The sequence below is a fragment of the Macaca mulatta genome, chromosome 1 (genome assembly GCF_049350105.2).
Source record: "Macaca mulatta isolate MMU2019108-1 chromosome 1, T2T-MMU8v2.0, whole genome shotgun sequence".
In the NCBI taxonomy this organism is placed as follows: Eukaryota; Metazoa; Chordata; class Mammalia; order Primates; family Cercopithecidae; genus Macaca; species Macaca mulatta.
This window is the reverse complement of record NC_133406.1, coordinates 151,516,565-151,536,070: the sequence shown is the minus strand read 5'-3', so window position 1 is coordinate 151,536,070 and position 19,506 is coordinate 151,516,565. Positions and strand designations below refer to the sequence as shown.

The 19,506-nt window shown below is 40.0% G+C and overlaps 2 protein-coding genes across 14 annotated transcripts in view; one reads left to right on the top strand and one right to left on the bottom strand.

The window, feature by feature from the left end:
- Positions 1 to 19,506, top strand: part of LOC114671702 (uncharacterized) — a 205,654-nt gene that overhangs the window by 71,299 nt on the left and 114,849 nt on the right. Inside the window, exon 4 of one of the 12 annotated variants that reach the window (XM_077953215.1) lies at positions 1,607 to 3,184. The exons of 10 other annotated variants lie outside the window; for them this stretch is intronic. In XM_077953215.1, the coding sequence (XP_077809341.1) occupies positions 1,607 to 1,741 (135 nt within the window). In that variant the 3' untranslated portion in view covers positions 1,742 to 3,184. Of the gene's footprint in view, positions 1 to 1,606; positions 3,185 to 16,164; positions 16,439 to 19,506 lie in introns of those variants that run through there. One more of the 12 variants, XR_013400739.1, reaches the window with a different exon arrangement.
- Positions 2,297 to 17,804, bottom strand: GBP1 (guanylate binding protein 1). Of its 2 annotated transcripts, none has more exons than XM_001085311.5 (11): positions 17,417 to 17,804; positions 14,083 to 14,291; positions 10,856 to 10,983; positions 9,963 to 10,072; positions 9,501 to 9,697; positions 8,651 to 8,893; positions 7,569 to 7,849; positions 6,729 to 6,941; positions 5,865 to 5,967; positions 5,434 to 5,627; positions 2,297 to 3,446 (listed from the first exon to the last, which is right to left on the bottom strand). In XM_001085311.5, exons 2-11 carry the CDS (start codon positions 14,270 to 14,272, stop codon positions 3,333 to 3,335), a joined length of 1,773 nt encoding a protein of 590 aa, XP_001085311.3. In that variant the 5' UTR covers positions 14,273 to 14,291; positions 17,417 to 17,804; the 3' UTR covers positions 2,297 to 3,332. The 2 variants fall into 2 exon arrangements, with proteins under 2 accessions (XP_001085311.3, XP_077809321.1); XM_077953195.1 differs by lacking the exon at positions 17,417 to 17,804 and adding an exon at positions 16,345 to 16,592.

The following is a 19,506-nucleotide window of genomic DNA, read 5'->3' as shown; positions in this document are numbered from 1 at the left end:
TCTTGGTTTCCAGTTATGTTACGTGGGCATGCCCACACACACTCAGCATGCAACCACGGTGAAACCTAAGTGCTTGGACCAGGGAGCAGGGCTGATTTAAGAAGGGGACACCTCAGGGCTTAATCTGTGATCTGATCAGATCCAGGCCTGACATCACCTCATGGTGCAATGCAGTCAGATCACACCTCATTACCCTCTGTCTATAAGACCTGCCTCAACCCCCAGATCTGAGAGACAAATCTGAACATTTTCCCCATCTCCTTGCTAGTCGACTAAAAATAAACCTTTCCCTCTACAAAACCCTTGTGTTCCTTGTTTGGCTTTCCATTGCAATCAGGCAAACGGCCTCCATTGGTTTAGGTAAGGAACACTGCCAAGACTCAAGGAGCTACCCGGCAGCACTATTTTGAGAGCCCAGCCCCCACCAGACTGTGTCCTGCTCTGGGGCCCAACAGCCCCAGCATCTCCACGTCCCTGGAGCCCTGCTGACATCTCTTCATTTCCATCCAGCGCGCTGCAACTTTGTCCCGTGGGCTGAATCCAGTGGTGCAGTAAGGAACAGGCAGTGCACCACAGCAGGGAGGCTGCCCCCTGGACAAAGGGGGCCCAAATGCACACTCCTCAGTTTCTGAAAGCCACTTGCCTGGGGCCACTGCCACTGACAGCAACCCTCTCAACCTTCCACCCGAAGCAGGGCCACCAAGCATCTGCATGTGCCTCCAAAGGTTCTGGAGCTGGTCTGCCCAGACACTGTTCTGTGTCCTGAGGACAGGCTCTCACACCACCCACCACGCAAACATGCTGCCCAGGGCCTGGGGATTATGCTGCCTCAACTGCTGCTGCAGGCGTGTGCACACATCAGGAAGTCTGACAACAGGCCCAGGTCACCTGCTAGTGGGACCCAAGCATGCCATCCAGGGGGCTGATGACTGCCTGGCCCCACTCACCGTAGCCTGCATCCTTGCACACCATTGGAGGGCCTAAGGATAGGAAAGCAACATGCCTCCCTGGAGAGAGCTTGATTCTATTTTGGCATATGTTAGAGAAAAGTACTAACCAAGTCAGATGGTTTGGAATGTGGTGTGTGTGTATGTATGTGTATACACACACACACACACATATATATATATATATATTTAGATGGAGTCTTGCTGTGTTGCCCAGGCTGCAGTGCAGTGGCGCGATCTTGGCTAACTGCAAGCTCCACCTCCCGGATTCACGCCATTTTCCTGCCTCAGGCTCCTGAGTAGCTGGGACTACAGGGGCCCGCCACCACGCCCGGCTAATTTTTTTGTATTTTTAGTAGAGACGGGGTTTCACTGTATTAACCAGGATGGTCTGGATCTCCTGACCTCATGATCCGCCCGCCTCGGCCTCCCAAAGTGCTGGGATTACAGGTTCGAGCCACAGCACCCGGCCAGAATTTGGTCTAAATATTAATGCTACCAAACTGGGGAGGAAGTAACTCAATTTTGCTAATTCTTCGTTTTCTGATGCTTTATTGATTAACAAAGAAACCATTATTTGCTTTTGAAGGCAGAGTTATTATTTTCTACTGTGAAGTTACTTCAACTCATAAAAATGTATTTTATTTACACCTTTGTAGCAATGGAGCTTAGAAGAAAATATCAAGCATATCTACATGAATGTTTCATCTAGTATTCTGTGGTCTCATCTGGTCTTCTATGAAGTTTCAGTTCAACGAAGAAACAGTGCTCGGCAGCCCCACGCTCTATTGTGAAAGGAGGCATTTGCCATGTGATTGAATTAGAGGTAGTTCAAGGTAACAAAAGGCCTCTAAGCAAAGCAATTAGGAAAGACAGGATTATTAATGTGGATTTAATGGCATTAGTTGCTTCCCTGCTTTTTTTCTTACTATGTTCTTTTGAATAACCACATAGTTTTTTCAAGATTCTAATATATATAATTTCATCCATATGATTTTTATACATGTGAGTAACACAAGGCAGGTATGTAAAACTTTGACCAATGTTTCTGTAAAACAGAGTTCTGCAAATGATGGCTTATGGGTGCCACCTGGTTATTGAAAGTAAAAATTGATTGGAACATAGCCACACCTATTGGTTTTTGTATTTTCTATGGCTGCATTTGCACTACATGCAGAGCTGAGTACTTCAGACAGAGACTGTATGACCTGCGAAGCCATAAATTGTTACTATCTGGTATTTACAGAAAAGATTGCCAACTATTGCTATAGACTAAAACCTTATTTTCTGATAAAAAGAACTGCAAAAAAAGAAAATCAGAAATAAGAAGCCTAGTGAAATACATTGTATTTTCAGTTCAAAAATAATTTTTAATTGCTATAAGAAACATCAGTCACTTTCCTAGGACTTTTGACACATGAGATAAAGTCTACACATACTAGGTAAACACAAGAGCATTATTAAATGGGTCAAAAATGTCAAAAAACATCCCATATTCTCTTCTGGGGAAACTCAGCAAGATTTCAAGTATGGCTGTTAAGAATTAGAAAAGACTAGCATAAGCTTTAGCATTCTAAACAATAAGTAATTGAATTATTTCAGTTTGGCTACACATCATCTTTTAAAGTCCATCTTTGCAAATTATACATTATCATAAATACAGTGTGTATTTGACATTATGTAACTTTGCTTAATCCAGTGTCAATTGTCTAATGGTCTAAAGTGTCCCATTGAAGTTATAATTTGGATGAACTGAACAAGAAGAAAAGTTTTCTTCTTTAGCCCATTTGTTTATCACTCAATTCCTACTCCTGCCCATGGTTTCTTCCACCTTTCTCTGGAGAACATCAAGAGATTCTAGATCTCTGTATAAGGTAGTCTGCTTTAGCTTGAAATAATCAGTGAGGATAATACATGGGCAATGTCCAGAAATCACATTATTGCTCATAGACTGTGTAGCCTTGATCTAATGGATAACTGTACATTGTCTTCACTAAGAAGCTAGGGTGGTTGTCCTTGATATTGGGACATTGTAGACTTGGCCAGATCAATGCCCAGATATTTCCCAAGACTTTACCTAAGACTCTGCTCAGTATCCATTTGTCTACTGCTGGTCATCTGGAAGAATAAACTTCTCCTGAGTGGTACCAGCTTATGAGATTTCCTGAGTTGATACAGAGGTAAATGCATCTTTGTTGCACAATTTACAGTCTTTTTTTTTTTTTTTAAAGGAAAAACATGATTTTGATCACTGTACTGCATGCCTTTATAATTTTGGTGTTATGATGCAAGATCTAATTGTTATCAAATGTAGTGACGCTTGTTCCAAATTCTAAAATTGTTTCAATTATGCCTTGGGTAGGGGTGACAGGAAGGCTCTGGTCTTTAGCTTATGGTACATGTCCTTCGTTGTCTCATTTTCTTCTGGAGATCCTGTATCTCATTTTGCATTTTTCTGCTTTCTGTTTGAAATCCCTCTTTTAGCAGTCGCTCCTGTTCCTAAAAAGGGACAAACGGAGGCTGAGTAAAGTGTAGCATCAGGCAAATTGAAATATTCTATCTGGTTTCCATATTCAATGATTTGTTATTTAATTTTCTCTTAAAATATTCTCTAGCCTTAATTTTCATTATACTTTTGCTTGGGCATCCAGGCTCAGGATTTCTTCTCCTGGGACTCCTTTACCTAAGAGAGAGTTTTAGCTTATACATTTTGCTATGTTTGATGAACCTAAATTACCAGCCTTGATTTTCCCCCCATTAATTGTATATAGCTTGGTGGGCAGTTTTGATCATATGTTTGGCTTCAACTCTTATCTATGCATTCTTTTACATACCTACCTATACATATGTTATTTGTCAGGTTCACGACTATGCCACAGGTCATGTTGAGGTTGGGAGGGCGTGGGCAGATGAGCAGAAAGACCATTCGGGGGGCCGTAGGCAGATGAATATGATTTTATTCAGCACCAGCTCTTATCAACAGCTTTCTCACACTAGCTGTCTACACTGTCTGCCCTGCCTTGGCTGCTTAGCCCCGCAGCCCCCCACACAGCTATGCAGCCGGCTCTCCCCTGCCTTCCAGGTCAGCAGCTTAACTCTCTCTCTCTCTCTAGGCATGAGTGGGCTGAGCTGTGTCCTGGTTCCCCTCTGTCTGTCTGCAAAGACGGACAGTTTTGGCTTTCTCTTTGGGCACCAGCACCTGCACAGTGTCAACAGGGAATTATACCTTTTATAGACAATAGTGGCTTAGAGCCAAGTGATGGCCTTCCCTATGTTATGGCTATAGTGGTGAGCTTCTCTATGTTATGTCTACATGGCTATGATGACAAGTGGAGTTATATGCCTGTGCTCTAGACTCACTGAGTCATGCAAGGTGTAAACATCGTACTTTGGCTTATCCTTGATCAAAGCACAGCCATGTTCCTTACACTATTATGTATATGACATAACACAGAAATAAGCAAAGTATCCTCAAAATCTCATAAGGTATATGAATCATGCATTAGGAAATTTGATCTAAGCTGCCACACCTTGGTGTCAGGGGTAGCCGAAGATAGGTAAGAAATCCGAGTGCCAGACTGACGACACTGAGTTTCTGCACATAGCTCACAACTCAAAACAAACTGGGAGCAGGACATAAAAAGTGGTCAGAATTAGCAGAGTATCACACAGGTGTGAGGGTTAGGAGCCTTTCTGCTCATAAAGGTTTTCATAAATTTAATTTCCTACTAGGTGTCACAGAAAAAAATAATCATTGTGGATTCCACTAAGTGATGAAGACAGCTCCAATGTATTTACTAGCTGTGTGAACTTAATTATTTATTCTTTTTGGAATGTTTGTTTCTTCTTTTAAGTAATAAGGATATAGTTCTTTCTTCATATGGTATTAAGCAAGAGATACAGATTTTTCTCTTTTTTTAGACGGAGGCTCGCTCTGTTGCCCAGACTGGAGTGCAGTGGCACGATCCTCGGCTCACTGCAAGGTCTGCCTCCCGGGTTCATGCCATTCTCCTGCCTCAGCCTCCCCAGTAGCTGGGACTACAGGTGCCCACCACCACGCCCAGCTAATTTTTTTTTTTATTTTTAGTAGAGACGGGATTTCACCATGTTAGCCAGGATGGTCTGGATCTCCTGACCTCGTGATCTGCCTGCCTCGGCCTCCCAAAGTGCTGGGATTACAGGTGTGAGTCACCGCGCCCGGCCAAGATACAGATATTTTAATAATGCCTGGCAGATAATAGCTACCTTGAATTGAAGGACATACTGATAAATGACTGAATGTTACACAACTGCAAATAAAAATCTTTTAGTGACCAGACTTGGCAGTAGCCAGTTCAGGCCGGACAGACAGGAATTGAAAAGTACAAGCAAGCAAGCAGGGTCCTTCCCCTGGACTTCATGTTCTCCCTGCCACACTAAGTTTGTGATCAGGGAGAATGGACAGAAAACAGAAAAACAGAAACCTCGAGGTGATGCAATTAGATACCTGAAGTTTAAGAGCGAGGGTCCTCTCTTGCTCTTTCAGCAACTGGGCCCTGTCCCTCTCCATCTTCTCAGTCAGTTGTTTCAAGTGTTCCTGATAACTCCTCTCCTTCTGTTCCATCATCTGCTCATTCTTTCTTTGCATTTCCTGCAACATTTTTGCTGAAGCCTGTGCAGACTCAGCTTTCACACGTTCCACTGTGGAGGAAAAGGAAGAAGAAAAATTTGTGTGGGGTTATCTTGTTGCCTCATTCTTCCTTCTACACTTACCTGTCGTTGTTGTTGACTGCAGATGCCCTACTCAGAGACGACCTCAGCAAATAAGACACACCTTTGTGGATCCTGCTCTAGTTAAACCGTCTCATGTTTATCTAGTCAAGTTATTTCAATTTTTAGAGCTTTTGAGGCCATCTAATCTCTTAACTCACTCCTCACCTTCAATCTCCTTTTCCTTCTCTGTGAGAGTCTGGTCTGTCTGTAGAATTGCATCAGTCATAGACTCCTTGGATTTCAAGTATGTCTGCAGAATCTCTTCAGCCTTAGGACCCAGAGAACACAGAGTGAGCAGTAGGAAATGGCTGGAAGCAGGTGTTCCTGTTCGTCTTCCTGCCATCCTTTCCTCTGGGAATTCTTCCTCTTGACCCTGTTGTTCTTGGTGACCAAATTCCCTGTCCGAGTGACAGGCACATGCTCCTGGCAAGCTGATCAGAGCATCCTACTTAGCAGTCATTTTTAGTAGGCTAATATAGATACTGGGAAAAAGATGGTCTCTGTCCTGTTTAGATTAAGGGCTCTAAGTTTGGAACTGGTAATGCTGTGGTCCCAGATGGGCTGAGCCTGCTGGGGAATGAAGCCATCTTTGAGAAAGCAAATATCAGAGTGACTCAGATAGAGGGAGGATGGGAGGGAGGAAACTGTGGGGATTTGAAACCTTAGACCCACCTGTCCTGTAAAGCCAGTTTGCAGCCTAAATCAATGAATTACTATTTTTGTCTAAGCAGCCATCATTAGGTTCCTCTCTCTTGCAACAGGAAAAGCCCAGCTGTAATGATGACAATAATAACTTTGTGCTTCATCTGGTAATTGAATTTATAACTCAATAGTTAATTGACTGTACTCTGTTTGATGAGCACCTAGGACATATTTGGTATAACAGTCTCTTTGCATTTGTTATTGAATAAAAGCATGAATGTTATGCAAACAAAAAAGCACACCTGTGTGCAACGAGACTTGGTCACCTTGGTGTTTGTAGGAGGCAGGTCAGCAGATTTCCATAACTGACAGATAAATCTTGGTTACCTGTATCCCCTTCCTTGGTTCCTCATGGTACTTTTTCTTCAGGTCTTGTAGCTTCTGAATAAAGAGACGATAGCCCCCTGGTTTCGAATAAATTCCCATCTTCACTTCTTCTTCTAGAGGACTGAAAATGTCCTGAAGTAAAGCTGAGCAACGACCTGATGATGCTTCCTGATTCTGTTTACAAAAGTCATCCCGCTTTTTTTCTAGCTGGGCCTTTAATGTAAAAATAGGAAGTAAAAAGAGTAACAGGGAAAAGGATGTGAGCTTGACCTCAGAATTTTGGGAAAGACTTCTGAAAATAAAAAGTCAATGACTCTGGAGAAACTGACAGACTCCTCAGCAGGAGCACACTCTTCCTCCTGACCCCACTTTCTACTGAAGTCGCTTTCTTTTTGGAGGTGAGATTCAGGGCTGAGATTGACAGCTTTATGGCAACCGTTAGAGGAAAACTCTGCTTTTGCATATTGGACTAATGATTTCATATGGAATAAATGTGGTTGATCAGAAGCGTGTTCAAGATAATTAGGATAAAAATTTTCTTTGTGTTTGGCTAGAATATCAAATCAGTCTGAGAAGAGTGGGCAGGTAATTTTATTAGAATCTCTGGTTGTCCGTTATATGCATAAGTAAAGGGAAAATTATTCAGGAAAAAATGTTTTAGAACTTTGGGTCTGTAATAATACAATTGGTGCTTCTGATTGATGCGATTACAAATCTGTTGTTTTCACCATTATGGAAGCTGGGAGGAATTACTTCTATCAGAATAAATACTCGTTTTCTTTCCTTTTCCTACTTTGGCTTCCATGATCCTAAACCGTGTAAATTTGAGACAAAAATTACCGCTAACTCTTTTTGAAATAGATGGTCCACATCTTTGAAGGAACTCCTGATGAAGACTTCAATGGCCTCTCTCTCACTGTCCCTGTGCAGGTCCAGCAGCTCCTGGAGGGTTTCCGTGGGCAGCTGCACCTTCTGGCCCATCTGCTGTTCGTAGTGGGCAACAGCCTTTTGCACTGCAGCTGAGTTCTCTATCTGGGCCAAGGCCAGGACTGCATTCTCCATGCAGGGCAGATCGCCACTGCTGATGGCATTGACATAGGTCAGCACCAGGCTCTCTAGACCTGCATATGGAAAACAAATGATAATGTTTCTTGTGGTAAAGAAAGTCTCTATTCCGTGTAATTCTGAGCATGTCAAATACCACCTATTTTTCTCACAGCATCAATGTCCTCAGTATCACCTGGAAGCTTGCTAGAAATACAGACTCTCAGACCCTGTCCAAGATCTATTGAATTAGACTTTTCTCTTTCGTAAGATCCTCAGAAGATATGTATGCATACCAACATTTGAGAGTTCTTGTATTAGATTACATAGACTTAATTGAATGTTTGCATCCGTTTTAACCCCAAGCACCATTAGGGCAGGAACCATATCTATTTCATTTATGTCTATATTTTCAGTCTATTCTCAGTAAGCATTCGATCAATATGTATGAAACAAATGACACTATTCCAATAAAAAGGAGTCCTCCATTTGGATTATTTTATCACAGTATTGTTCAAAAGCGCTTTCTGTAATGCTGGAAATGTTGCATATGTGCTTTTCAGTGTGCTAGCCAATAAGTACATGTAGATATAAGTCCTTGAATTACAGCCGTGTGAATTGACTTTTAAATTTTCCCTATTTAAATTATTTACAGTTATGTTTACATAGGGCAATTTTAAGCAGTAGAACTTTTTTCCTTTGGCCTTTTCCTAGACTGGAAATTTGAGTAACAATATATATTACAAACATTGGTGCCATCTAGAATTTAACAAAATATAGCAGTAGACTGGGATTTTTCAAAGCTTAAACTAGGTGGAAGTTATTCTATGCTCCTCTAGTTTTAAACAATGAGCAGAAGTACTAGGAAGGGGACTTACGAGGCCCGTTGACCTTGATGCCTCCTGAAAGAGTTTTAGTTTTGGAATTGCTAAAGATGTAGGAACAGAAGTCTGCTACTTGTTGCACAAATTCGGGGTCCAGCTCTTCATCATGTAGTTTCTCAAGCTGGGCAAGCTTCTTGCGGTGAACGGGGCGATCAAAGACAAAGCATTTCTTCTTTGGGAAGAACTTCCGGATACAGAGTCGGGGCAGATTAAAATTTTTATCTTTTTCACTGGTACCTAGAGAAACGTAAAAAAATTATAAAATTGCCTAATATAAGTGTTTCTGTAAAGGGCCAAATAGTAAATATTTTAGGCTCTTCAGGCTGGGTGGTCTCTTTTCCAAGTACTCAACTCTGTTATTGGAGCATGACTACAGCTTTAGACAATATGTAAATGAATGGGCGTAGCATTATTCCAAGAAAACCCTGTTTACAAAGATAGCTGGCAGGCAGGATTGGCCATGATGTGTCTTGGGCTGTAGTTTGCCAGTGCTTGGACTAGCATACGGTTCATGTTTTAGTCTATGTTCTTTTAAAAAATATCTATTGTACTCCATACTCTATGGCTAAGTAGAAGATCACAAACCCTATGCCGGGAGATAAAATTAACCTAATCACAGCATACACAAAGGTGAAAGAACAAGAAACTTGTTCTAGAACAATGACAAATGTAATTTAAAATAACATCTATTAATCTGGATATTCAACAAGCATTAATCTCTCTAGGAATAGCCAGCAGAAGACATAGAAAACTGCAAATTTGGGAAAACTAGCAATAGTAAACTGAAAAATGATAATTTCTTTTGTTTTCTCATCCTCATTTATCAGTTGAAGCTCTCTGTTACCTTGCTTCAGCTTCAGGGAGTATGTCAGGTACTCATCTGCTGTGATGGGTTGTCCATCTGCTTCTAAGTCCAGGGAGAAATCTCTCAGTGTCCACACAAAGTCTGGGAAGAAGCTCACAAAGTCAGCTGAATCCTCATTCTCATTCTCATCAGGTGAGGATTTTGATCGGATTCGATGTGTCAGTTCTGTCACATAGCTGAGTAGCTAACTAAGGAAATGTGACAAAATGAACAGGGACCTCATCCCATATTAGTTCAACACATTCCCAAACCTTCCATTTTCCTTTGCTCCTAACCTAAATGTCATTTCTAAAGTGGATACATGGGATCGCTCCTCGTACTTGCATTATTTTTTGTTTTCTCCTCTTGAGCTTGATTCATGAGGATTCATAGTCAGGCAGCTTGTTTATGACTACAGGTGTCCCCTCTGACCTTGGTGCTGTTCTGGGTCACAAAGGATACTGCAGTTGGTCCATGGCCTGCTGGTTGATGGTTCCCATGCTATTGTACACGAAGGTGCTGCTCAGGAGGATGGCCAGGGCGAAGATCCAGGAGTCATTCTGGTTGTCACCCTGGAAGTCAAGACACACTGGAGTCAGGAGCAAGTTTCATCATCACAGCACTTTCCAGAGTAACAGTAGTAAAACAATGTTCATATGTTAGAGGGTTTTTTTGTTTGTTTGTTTGGTTTTTTTGTTTGTTTTTTTGTTTTTTTTTTAACACTGATGACCTATTAAAGGAAGACAATTCAAAAATTATTCTCAGTAGGATGTGGCTTTGGGTAGTTTTTTGACCAGTGTTTTTGGGTTACTATGATTCTTACTAGGTCTAATGATCATCAACAGATAATTGCAAAATTAAAATTCAAGGTTGGTGGGCATTTTAAGGCCTGAAGTACAATTTAAATTTAAAATTTTCTCTTTTTTTTTCAGTAACAAAATTCACATATAAGATTGATACTATTAGTTGCTATTTTATCAAGTAATTAATATACACCTGAAATGTATTATCTTATTAAATATTCAAAATAATACTATGTGGCCAACATAGGTCTTTTCCATACATTTTGAAGGTTGGAATGCTGAGGCTAAAATAAGTCAATTTTCTCAGGCTACTGAATTAGTGACAGAATTTAAGTTTAAATACAAAGTCACAAGGCTTTAGCAACCAAATTCTTAACTAAAGTTCTCTGCAGGATAAGACTCATGATACTGGGATTATTTGTGCTCCCTTTATGCATCTGTGTTAAACCCCACATATTACAGCCTATAGTTAATGGTTAATAAACAATTAAATGGTGCATAAAATATTCAGAGAAGAGGGGCTCACTCCACAATTGGATCCTTGAGTCTCACCTTCTCTACATCTCCCAGACCCTCGGTGTCCAGCAGAACTAGGACGTGGCCTGGCTTCTTGGGATGGGGCACACACCACATCCAGATTCCTTTAGTGTGAGACTGCACTGTGGAGCCCAGAGAGAAGCCTGCAAGGGAGAGAGGAGACCAGAGATGAAGATCTAGTAACAGGCAGTTCTGGCAATTGAAGGAAAAGGTAACATATTTAAGGTTAAGAGAGAGAACCGAAACAACAATCACTATTCACCTTACTTACTTACAATCAAAGAAATAGGAAATTCGAATATCTAATGCATGGAAAAATTCAGGAGACTTTCATGATAAAAATAATCAACAAAGTAAAAATAGAAAGTACCTCAACATAATAAAGGCCATATATTAAACATCCACAGCTCACTTCACATTTAATGGTGAAGCATCATAGCTTTTCCTATATCAGGAACAAGAAAGGGTGCCTATTTTTGTTAATTGTGTTCCACAGAACACTGCAAGTCCTATCCAGAGTAATTATACAAGAAAAGCATAAAGGAGGTACCCTAATTGGTAATGAAAAAGTAAAATTATCTCTGTCTGCTGATGATAATATGTAATTTGTAGAAAACATTAAATATTCCACAGAAAAAGATTAGAACTCTTAAAACAATTCACCAAAGTTGTAGCATACAAAGTCAATGTGGAGAAATCAGTTGCTAGTGTAAAAAATAGAATTAGAAAGGAAATTCTAATTTCCTTTCCAAACAAAAAGAAAAGGAAATTTTGAAAACAATCCCATTTAACAGCATTGAAAGAATATACTACCTAGGAATAAGTTTAACCAAGCAGGTGAAAGACTTGTAGAGTGAAAACTTCAAACATCCTTTAAAGAAATTATAGGTGACATAACTTATTAGAAAGACATCCTGTGTTTATGGATTGGAAGACTCAATATTCTTAAGATGTCACTACTACCCAAAGTGATGTACAGGTTTGATGTAATCCCTACCAACATTCCAATTACTTTGTATAAATAGAAAATCCATCCTAACTTTCATATGAAATTTCCAGAGATCCCCTAATGATGAAAATAATCTTAAAAAGGAAGAGCAAAGTTGGAGTCTCACAGTTTCTGAGTTCTGAAACATATTACAAAACCATGTATGGTACCTGTATAAAGACTGACATATAAACCAATGGAATAGAAAAGACAGCCCATGAATAAACTCTGACACATATGGTCGATGATTTCCAGTACCAGTGTCAAGATCATTTAATGAAGAAAGGAGAGTCTCCTTAACAAATGATGTTGAGGAAATGAGATATCTCCTTAAAAAGTTGAGCTGTTGGCCGGGCACAGTTTCTCATGCCTGTAATCCTAGCACTTTGGGAGACTGAGGTGGGCGGATCACGAGGTCTGGAGATCGAGACCATCCTGGCTAACAAGGTGAAACCCCGTCTGTACTAAAAATACAAAAAATTAGCTGGGCATGGTGGCTGGCGCTTGTAGTCCCAGCTACTCGGGACGCTGAGGCAGGAGAATGGCGTGAACCTGGGAGGTGGAGCTTGCAGTGAGCCGAGATCATGCCACTGCACTCCTGCCTGGGCAACAGAGCAAGACTCTGTCTCAAAAAAAAAAAAAAAAACAAAAAACAAAAAGTTGGGCTGTTACCTTATAACTTACAAATATGAACTCAAAATGGATCAAATAACTGAACATTAGAGTTAACATTATAAAAGTTGTAGAAGAAAACAAAGGGTAAAAGTTTTACATATTGGATTTGGTGATTTTTTTTTTAATAAGAAACCAAAACTATAGACAATAAAGGAAAACATAGATTAGTGGGACTTCAGCAAAATTTAAAACTTTTGTGTATTAACGGACACTACGGACAGAGTTAAAAAAGGCATCACATAGAATGTAAGAAAAGATTTGCTAAACATGTATATGATAAGGGATTGATATCTAGAAAATATAAAAAAATTTACAAAGCAACGCAAATAAAAACCAGATTAATAAATGAACAAAGGACTTGAATAGACATTCTCCCAAAGAAGACATTCAAGTTACCAATAAGCGCATGAAAATATGCTCAATATCACTAGTCATTAGGGAAATGAAAATCAAAACCACAACGAGATACTACTTAACATCCATTCATATGGGCACTATCAAAAAAAAAAAAAAAAAAAAAAACACTGAAAATAAAAAATGTTGGTGAGGATGCAGAGAAATTAGAACCCTTGTACATTTCTGTTGGGAATGTAAAACAGTATAGTAATTGTGGAAAATGGTATAGTGATTTCTTAAAAAAAAAAAAAGTTAACATGGAATGACTGCATGAGCCAGCAATTCCCCTTCCGGATATATTCCTAAAGGAAGTGATAGCAGGGACTTGAACAGATATTCAGACACCCATGTTCCTATTAGCCTTATTTGTAACAGACAAAGGTGGAAGCAATCCAAGTGGCCATTGACAGATGAAGAGATAAACAAATTAGTATACACGTACAATTACTAAGCCTTAGAAAGGAAGAGTTTTGACATGTGCTAACACACTGATGAACCTTGAAGACATATGAATTGAAATAAGCCAGTCATAAAAGGACAAATATTGAATGATTCCACTTATATGAGGTTTCTGTAGTAGTCAAATTCATAGAGATAGAATGTAGAATGATGGCAAGCAATGGGTTTATGTGGAGCTTTTGTTTAATTAGTACAGAGTTTCTGTTAGGCAAGATGAAAGAGTTCTGGATATGGATGGAGGTGACAGTTGTATAATAGTGTGAATGTCATTAATGCCACAGAGCTGTACACTTAAAAATGGTTATGAGGCTAAATTTTATGTTTATTTTTTACAACAATAGAAAAGAATATCCAATACAGACTGAAACATTTTTTCAACCTTAAAGATCACTGTAAACTCTCTGATATTGCATAAAAATTATAATAAACATTGTATAGTTTATTATAGTTATTTTTCTGTACACTAATTATTTTTATTACCATCTTACTCCTTTCAGGAAAGGCATTATTTGTGCTTTTGAAAGGGAAACTAAGGTATCATGGAATAATTAATGAATTGAATCTTATCCCCTGGAATAGCATGAAGATAAGGAGCCCGACTGTGAATGGAAAGTTAGCTTTCAGTAATCATCCTCATCTCTTTCTCTCCTCACACCCTTGTAATGGATGCTGACTGTGTAGATGGACAGAAGGGACTTGGCAGATCTTTGCTCATGCCACTCACCCTTTTTCTTTCCAGCCAGCTTGTTCATCAGGTAGGATTTCCCTGTGCGATAGAGGCCCACAATCGCCACCACCACCACAGGCTGTGTAATGGCAGACAGGATCTTCAGAGCTTCTGGATTCGCCATCAGTCGCCCGTTAGTGTTCTCAATGAGGCACATTGGGCCTGTCATGTGGATCTCTGATGCCATGTCCAGGGTGTTCCCTTGTCTGCAAGAGAGGAGGTGAAATAAATGAAAATTTCTAGTGTTTTGCAACTATAAGGGATAATCATAAGATTTCCCAGTATGGCCAAAAGTTTTGTGTGTGACAGCGAGAGAGATGAGGCAAAATCTGTATCATTTGAGAAAGTTATGGAAGTATAGTCAAAGTAACTCATTACAAAAAATGTTAGCATGACAGTGACTTATCAACACTCAACTACTCTCACAACCCAAATATTTCATTTAATTTATTGTAGAAAACTTTCTTTTTGGATTCTTATTAAATATTTTCACTAGTCAATTAATGGAAGATAGAATAGGATTTAGAGGATTTATTTTGCATCCTAGCTATTTGTAAGGAATTCAATATTGATTTACTTATTAATTCTTACAGTGAATAGACATCCAACACAGTGAATCAGTGTTCATAGTTTGATGTTTACCCTTAGAATAATTTTTAAAGATTTTTAAATGTGTTCCTTCCTCCATCTTCACCTGGTTATGCTTATTTCACTGCAATGAGGATTGACAAAGCTTCTCACAGTGCCATTCTGGAAGTGGAAACAATGTAACATACTTTTGTAAACTTTATAGAACTATACAAACATGTGAAATACATGGCCAGGGAACCTTCGGAGGGCTCTGAAGGGGCATGTCCAAGAGAAGTGCCATGAATTTTTTTTTTTTTTTTTGAGACGGAGTCTTGCTCTGTCGCCCAGGCTGGAGTGTAGTGGCTGGATCTCTGCTCACTGCAAGCTCCACCTCCCGGGTTTACGCCATTCTCCTGCCTCAGCCTCTGGAGTAGCTGGGACTACAGGTGCCCGCCACTGCGCCCGGCTAATTTTTTGTATTTTTTAGTAGAGACGGGGTTTCACCGTGTTAGCCAGGATGGTCTCGATCTCCTGACCTTGTCATCCGCCCGCCTCGGCCTCCCAAAATGCGCCATGAAATTTCAGTTTCATTAGAGTCACGATAAGGTAGCCTCTAACTCAGTGAGGGTATTAATTCAAAATTGCAAATACTGAATGTTTCTCCCCAGATAATGCAATAAGAATTAAAAGATCAAGAGGCAGATAAAGAGAGCTACCTAGGAAGTTGTTCAAATAAAATATATTTCCAGCGATGCAGCTTTAGGATTTCTGTTTTGTTCTGTTTTCCATTTGGTAGGGTAGGAGAAAGAGAAACAGAAAGAGGAGGAATAGTAGGAGTGGAGAAGAGGAAGCTAAGGGGCTGGGAGTGTGTGTGTGTGTGTGTGTGTGTGTGTGTGTGTGAGAGAGAGAGAGAGAGAGAGAGAGAGAGACAGACAGACAGACCGGAAGGCCATGAATGAGACTAGTGTCTTGACAAGGAATTCAGGGGAAGACTTTCCAGAAGGCAGGATCAAAGTAGTCTGAGTGCATGGAGAGGTTAAAGTAAGCAAAGATATTTTCTCTAGAGATGCATTACAGGAGAATTAAAGAGGAAACACGTTAGGCTCCACTCTCTACTAAAAGAAAACAAAATTGGAAGCACTTTAGTGAAGCAGTGGGGTTGAATTTCACTTCTAAGCAACAGGGCATCAGTGGGCACTAGGAAATTAGTGAGTCTGGACTATTTCTAAAGAAAGTAATCCATTCTGAAACAAAGTTCAAAAGCGTAATAAAAAGTATACTGCTTTCATGATGGGTTTCAGTTTTTTCTTTGTCTTTAACGGTGTCAGTGGGGTGCTTACTCTGCTTCTCATTTGCTCTTCTTTCCTTCTCATGAAAAGAACCCATTTGTAACTCTTTCCATTTCTTAGCTGCATAGAAGTAGGATTCAGCAAGCTCCATCACTAACAGTGGAAATGTAATCATGTCCCTAGTCAACACAGACAATGTCAACAAAGAGAAAGACTATCCTAGTGCATTTCAAACTCTCAGTTTAGTTCCTGTCTGCCGTAGTGGCACTTAGAGCCATGCTGCTTCTGATAACACCAGGATTTCATCTGACCTGTGTCCCACGTCAGGCTCAGCTGCAGCCTAATTTGGTCCTGGTCATTTTTAAGAAAAGGAACTGATTTTTATAAATTTCTTCCCAACCTTGCCACAACGTTATAGGCTCCACGTCCCTGAGCTGAGGTACTTCAGAGCTGGAGAGGAAGCAATAGGATCTGTGCTTTTCTCTTCAGTCCAGGTAAAGTTGTTTCTGTCACTTCTCTTTTCTTTCACTGGATCGCTAGACTTTTATTTTACCCCTCCAGTGTTGTGTAGCTTTCTGGATTTTCCTCAGTGATCAAATAGTTAGAAGTTAAGCAACAATTGTAATGGCTTCAGAGCCTAATGAAACTGAAAGTACTTCTTTCAAGGCACTGACTCAATAACCATAAACGCAATTTCTGGATTCTGCTAGTAGGAGGGTTTAAAGTGAAGTTTCAAGGTTTTTTGTTGGAAGAGATCTTAGAGACCATTTATTGTTTTAAGAACATGTCCATTAGGTATTGAAAAAAATGAAATGTATCTCAAGATTAGAGATCTGTTTGAGAGTTGTAGAATGAGGAGGCATCACATTAATTTTTAGATATAATTTCCTATAACAAGAGACAATTCACAAGGGAGCTGCCTATTCTTTTAGAGGTGCAATAAGTGAGGAAAGGGCATGTTTTACACTTTCATGAACACCTAGTCCCTGGCACTTAATGCCGAGCACAGAGTCAGGAGGGGGCTCCATGCATTGTACTCATGTTCCAGGCTCAGTGCTGACTGGTTTACATGAATTGCACTACTTAAATCTCATAACAAGTATTTCCCTATGATTTTGTAGAAACCAAGGCACAGAAAGACTTTATCAGTTATCTAAGCTCATAGCACTATGACTAATCTGAACCCAGGGAGTCTTGATTGCCCCTGTCTACTGGTGCTGTAGACAACACAAGCACTGTAGTGGCACTTAGGGCCATGCTGTCCCTGATAACACCAGGATTTCATCTGACCTGTGTCCTGCTTCAGGCTCATCTGCAGCCTAATTTGGTTCTGGTGATGTTTAAGAAAACGAACTGACTTTTATAAATTCCTTCCCATCCCTGCCACAACATTATAGGTTCCATATCCCTGAGCTGAGATCCTTTGGAGCTAGAGAGAAAGCTGATTAATGAGAAGTAGCAAAAGTTCTTACCTGTTCTTTTTCTCCTTAGTTCACGAGGAGTGGCTTCTAGCACTTCTGTGTCTCTCACTGGATCCTTGGACTAATATTTCACTGTTCCAACGTTGTAGGTCTGGGATTTCCTCAGTTATGTAATATTTAGAAATTTAGCAGATTTGTAATGGATTTAGAGTAATATGAAACTGAAAGTACTTCGTTCAAGTCACTGACTCCACTACCATAAATGGAATTACTGGAGTGTGCCAGTGGGAGGGTTTAATGATTGCTCAACCAAAAGTTTCAAAGTTTATTTTTTTGTTTGTTTGTTTGTTTTGGTTGTTGTTGGAAACCTTAGAAACCATTTGTTGTCTAACAAAATGTCCATTAGCTTTTGAATACAATGATACGTGTCTCAAGGATTGAGTCAGTTTGAGAATCTTAGAATGAGGAGGCATCACGTTAATTTTCAGATACAATTTCCTAAAATAATAGACACACTCACAATGGAGCTGCCTATTCTTTGAGAGGTGCAGTACATAAGGAAAGGGCATGTTTAGCACTCTCATGAATGCCTAGCCCCTGGCAGTTAATGCCCAGCACACAGTCAGGAGGGGGCTCCATGTGTTGTACTCATGTTCCAGGCTCAGTACTGATGGCTTTACATGAATCACACAACTGAAAACTCATAATATTTCCTCATGGTTTTATAGAAACTGAGCACAGAAAGACTTTATTAGTTGTCTAAAATCATAGCACTGTAACTAATCTGAACCCAGGCACTCATGATCCCATACCTTCTTGAACTACTTCACTATGCTGCTTGTTTGCTAAGTGAAAAATTGTGGAAATATTTTATTTACAGGTTTTTTATTTTTAAATTCATTATAGTGTGATTTTATTTTTATAGATTGTTTTCTAAGAGCTGTTAGCATTTTGTGTCTAATTCAATAAAAACTTCTAACATACAGAATAAGTGGCATTATCTCTATTTTGCAGCAAAAACAAATAAAATAGTAAAAAGCCTGAGTGAACATTTCATTTAAAAAAATGTATTTATAGTGACGTGGTTTCACTTTGTTGCTTAGGTTGGTCTTGAACTCCTTCCTTCAAATGATCCCCCTGCCGCAGCCTCCCAAATTGCTGGGATTATAGGTGTGAGCCACCAGACCCAACCTTGTGTGAGCATTTCTTTTTTTCTTTTTTCTTTCTTTTTTTTTTTCGAGATGGAGTTTCAGTCTTGTTTTCCAGGCTGGAGTGCAGTGACACAATCTTGGCTCACTGCAACCTCCACCTCCCAGGTTCAAGCGATTCTCCTGCCTCAGCCTCCCAGGTAGCTGGAACTACAGACATGCACCACTATGCCCGGCTAATTTTGTAGTTTTAGTAGAGATGGGGTTTCTCCATGTTGGTCAGGCTGGTCTTGAACTCCTGACCTCAGGAGATCCACCCACCTTGGCCTCCCAAAGTGCTGGGATTACAAGTGTGAGCCACCAGGCCCAGCGAAGTGTTTCTTACTTACACATTACAATTATATATTAGATGTATATAAAATGCAGATATAGTGTCTTTTCTCATTCACATTTTATAAAATAATTTTATCTAAACTCTTTCTATCCTTCCTTAACACTGTAGCTCCTTTATATTAAAACTACTTTAAAGTCTTTTACTTCTTAGAGCATAACATTCTTACATCTGTCAAAATTATTTGAACCATTTAAAATCTCTGCAAATTGTCCTGGAAGCATACGTCACAATGAAACATCTATTGAAGGAGCACTCCTACAACTCTGGTAGGAATAACAAGAGTCTGTGGCACTTGACCCTCAGGCCTTTTCATCCTCATTTTCAGTTCGAGTTGACAAAAGGTCCACTACTGGGGGCTATGGAAAGAAGGTGGGACTGCCTCTTCTCTCACATTCTAAGCAGGGATAACATATCCCATCAGGAGTGCTAGTCCACCAGAATTTTTCATCCCCTCCAATAGTGAGTTGTAAAGACGAAATTTCTGGTGAGTGTGACCAGAAGTCAAGGGCTCCCAACCTCTCCCAGTCCCACTCATAGAGCAGAGGTTCTGTAATTGTCCAACAGGTTCTCCTTGCCTGTTGCCTAGGTAGAGCTGATTT

Bases quoted from the DNA above. Each gene is read 5' to 3' on its own strand.
- GBP1 (XM_001085311.5), bottom strand. From the start codon at position 14,272: ATGGCATCAGAGATCCACATGACAGGCCCAATGTGCCTCATTGAGAAC. The intron at 10,984-14,082 runs GTGAGTGGCATG...TCTCCCTTGCAG, and splicing joins GCTGGCTGGAAAGAAAAAGG to GCTTCTCTCTGGGCTCCACA. The intron at 6,942-7,568 runs GTAATTTTTGTC...TTTACATTAAAG, and splicing joins TATTTCAAAAAGAGTTAGCG to GCCCAGCTAGAAAAAAAGCG.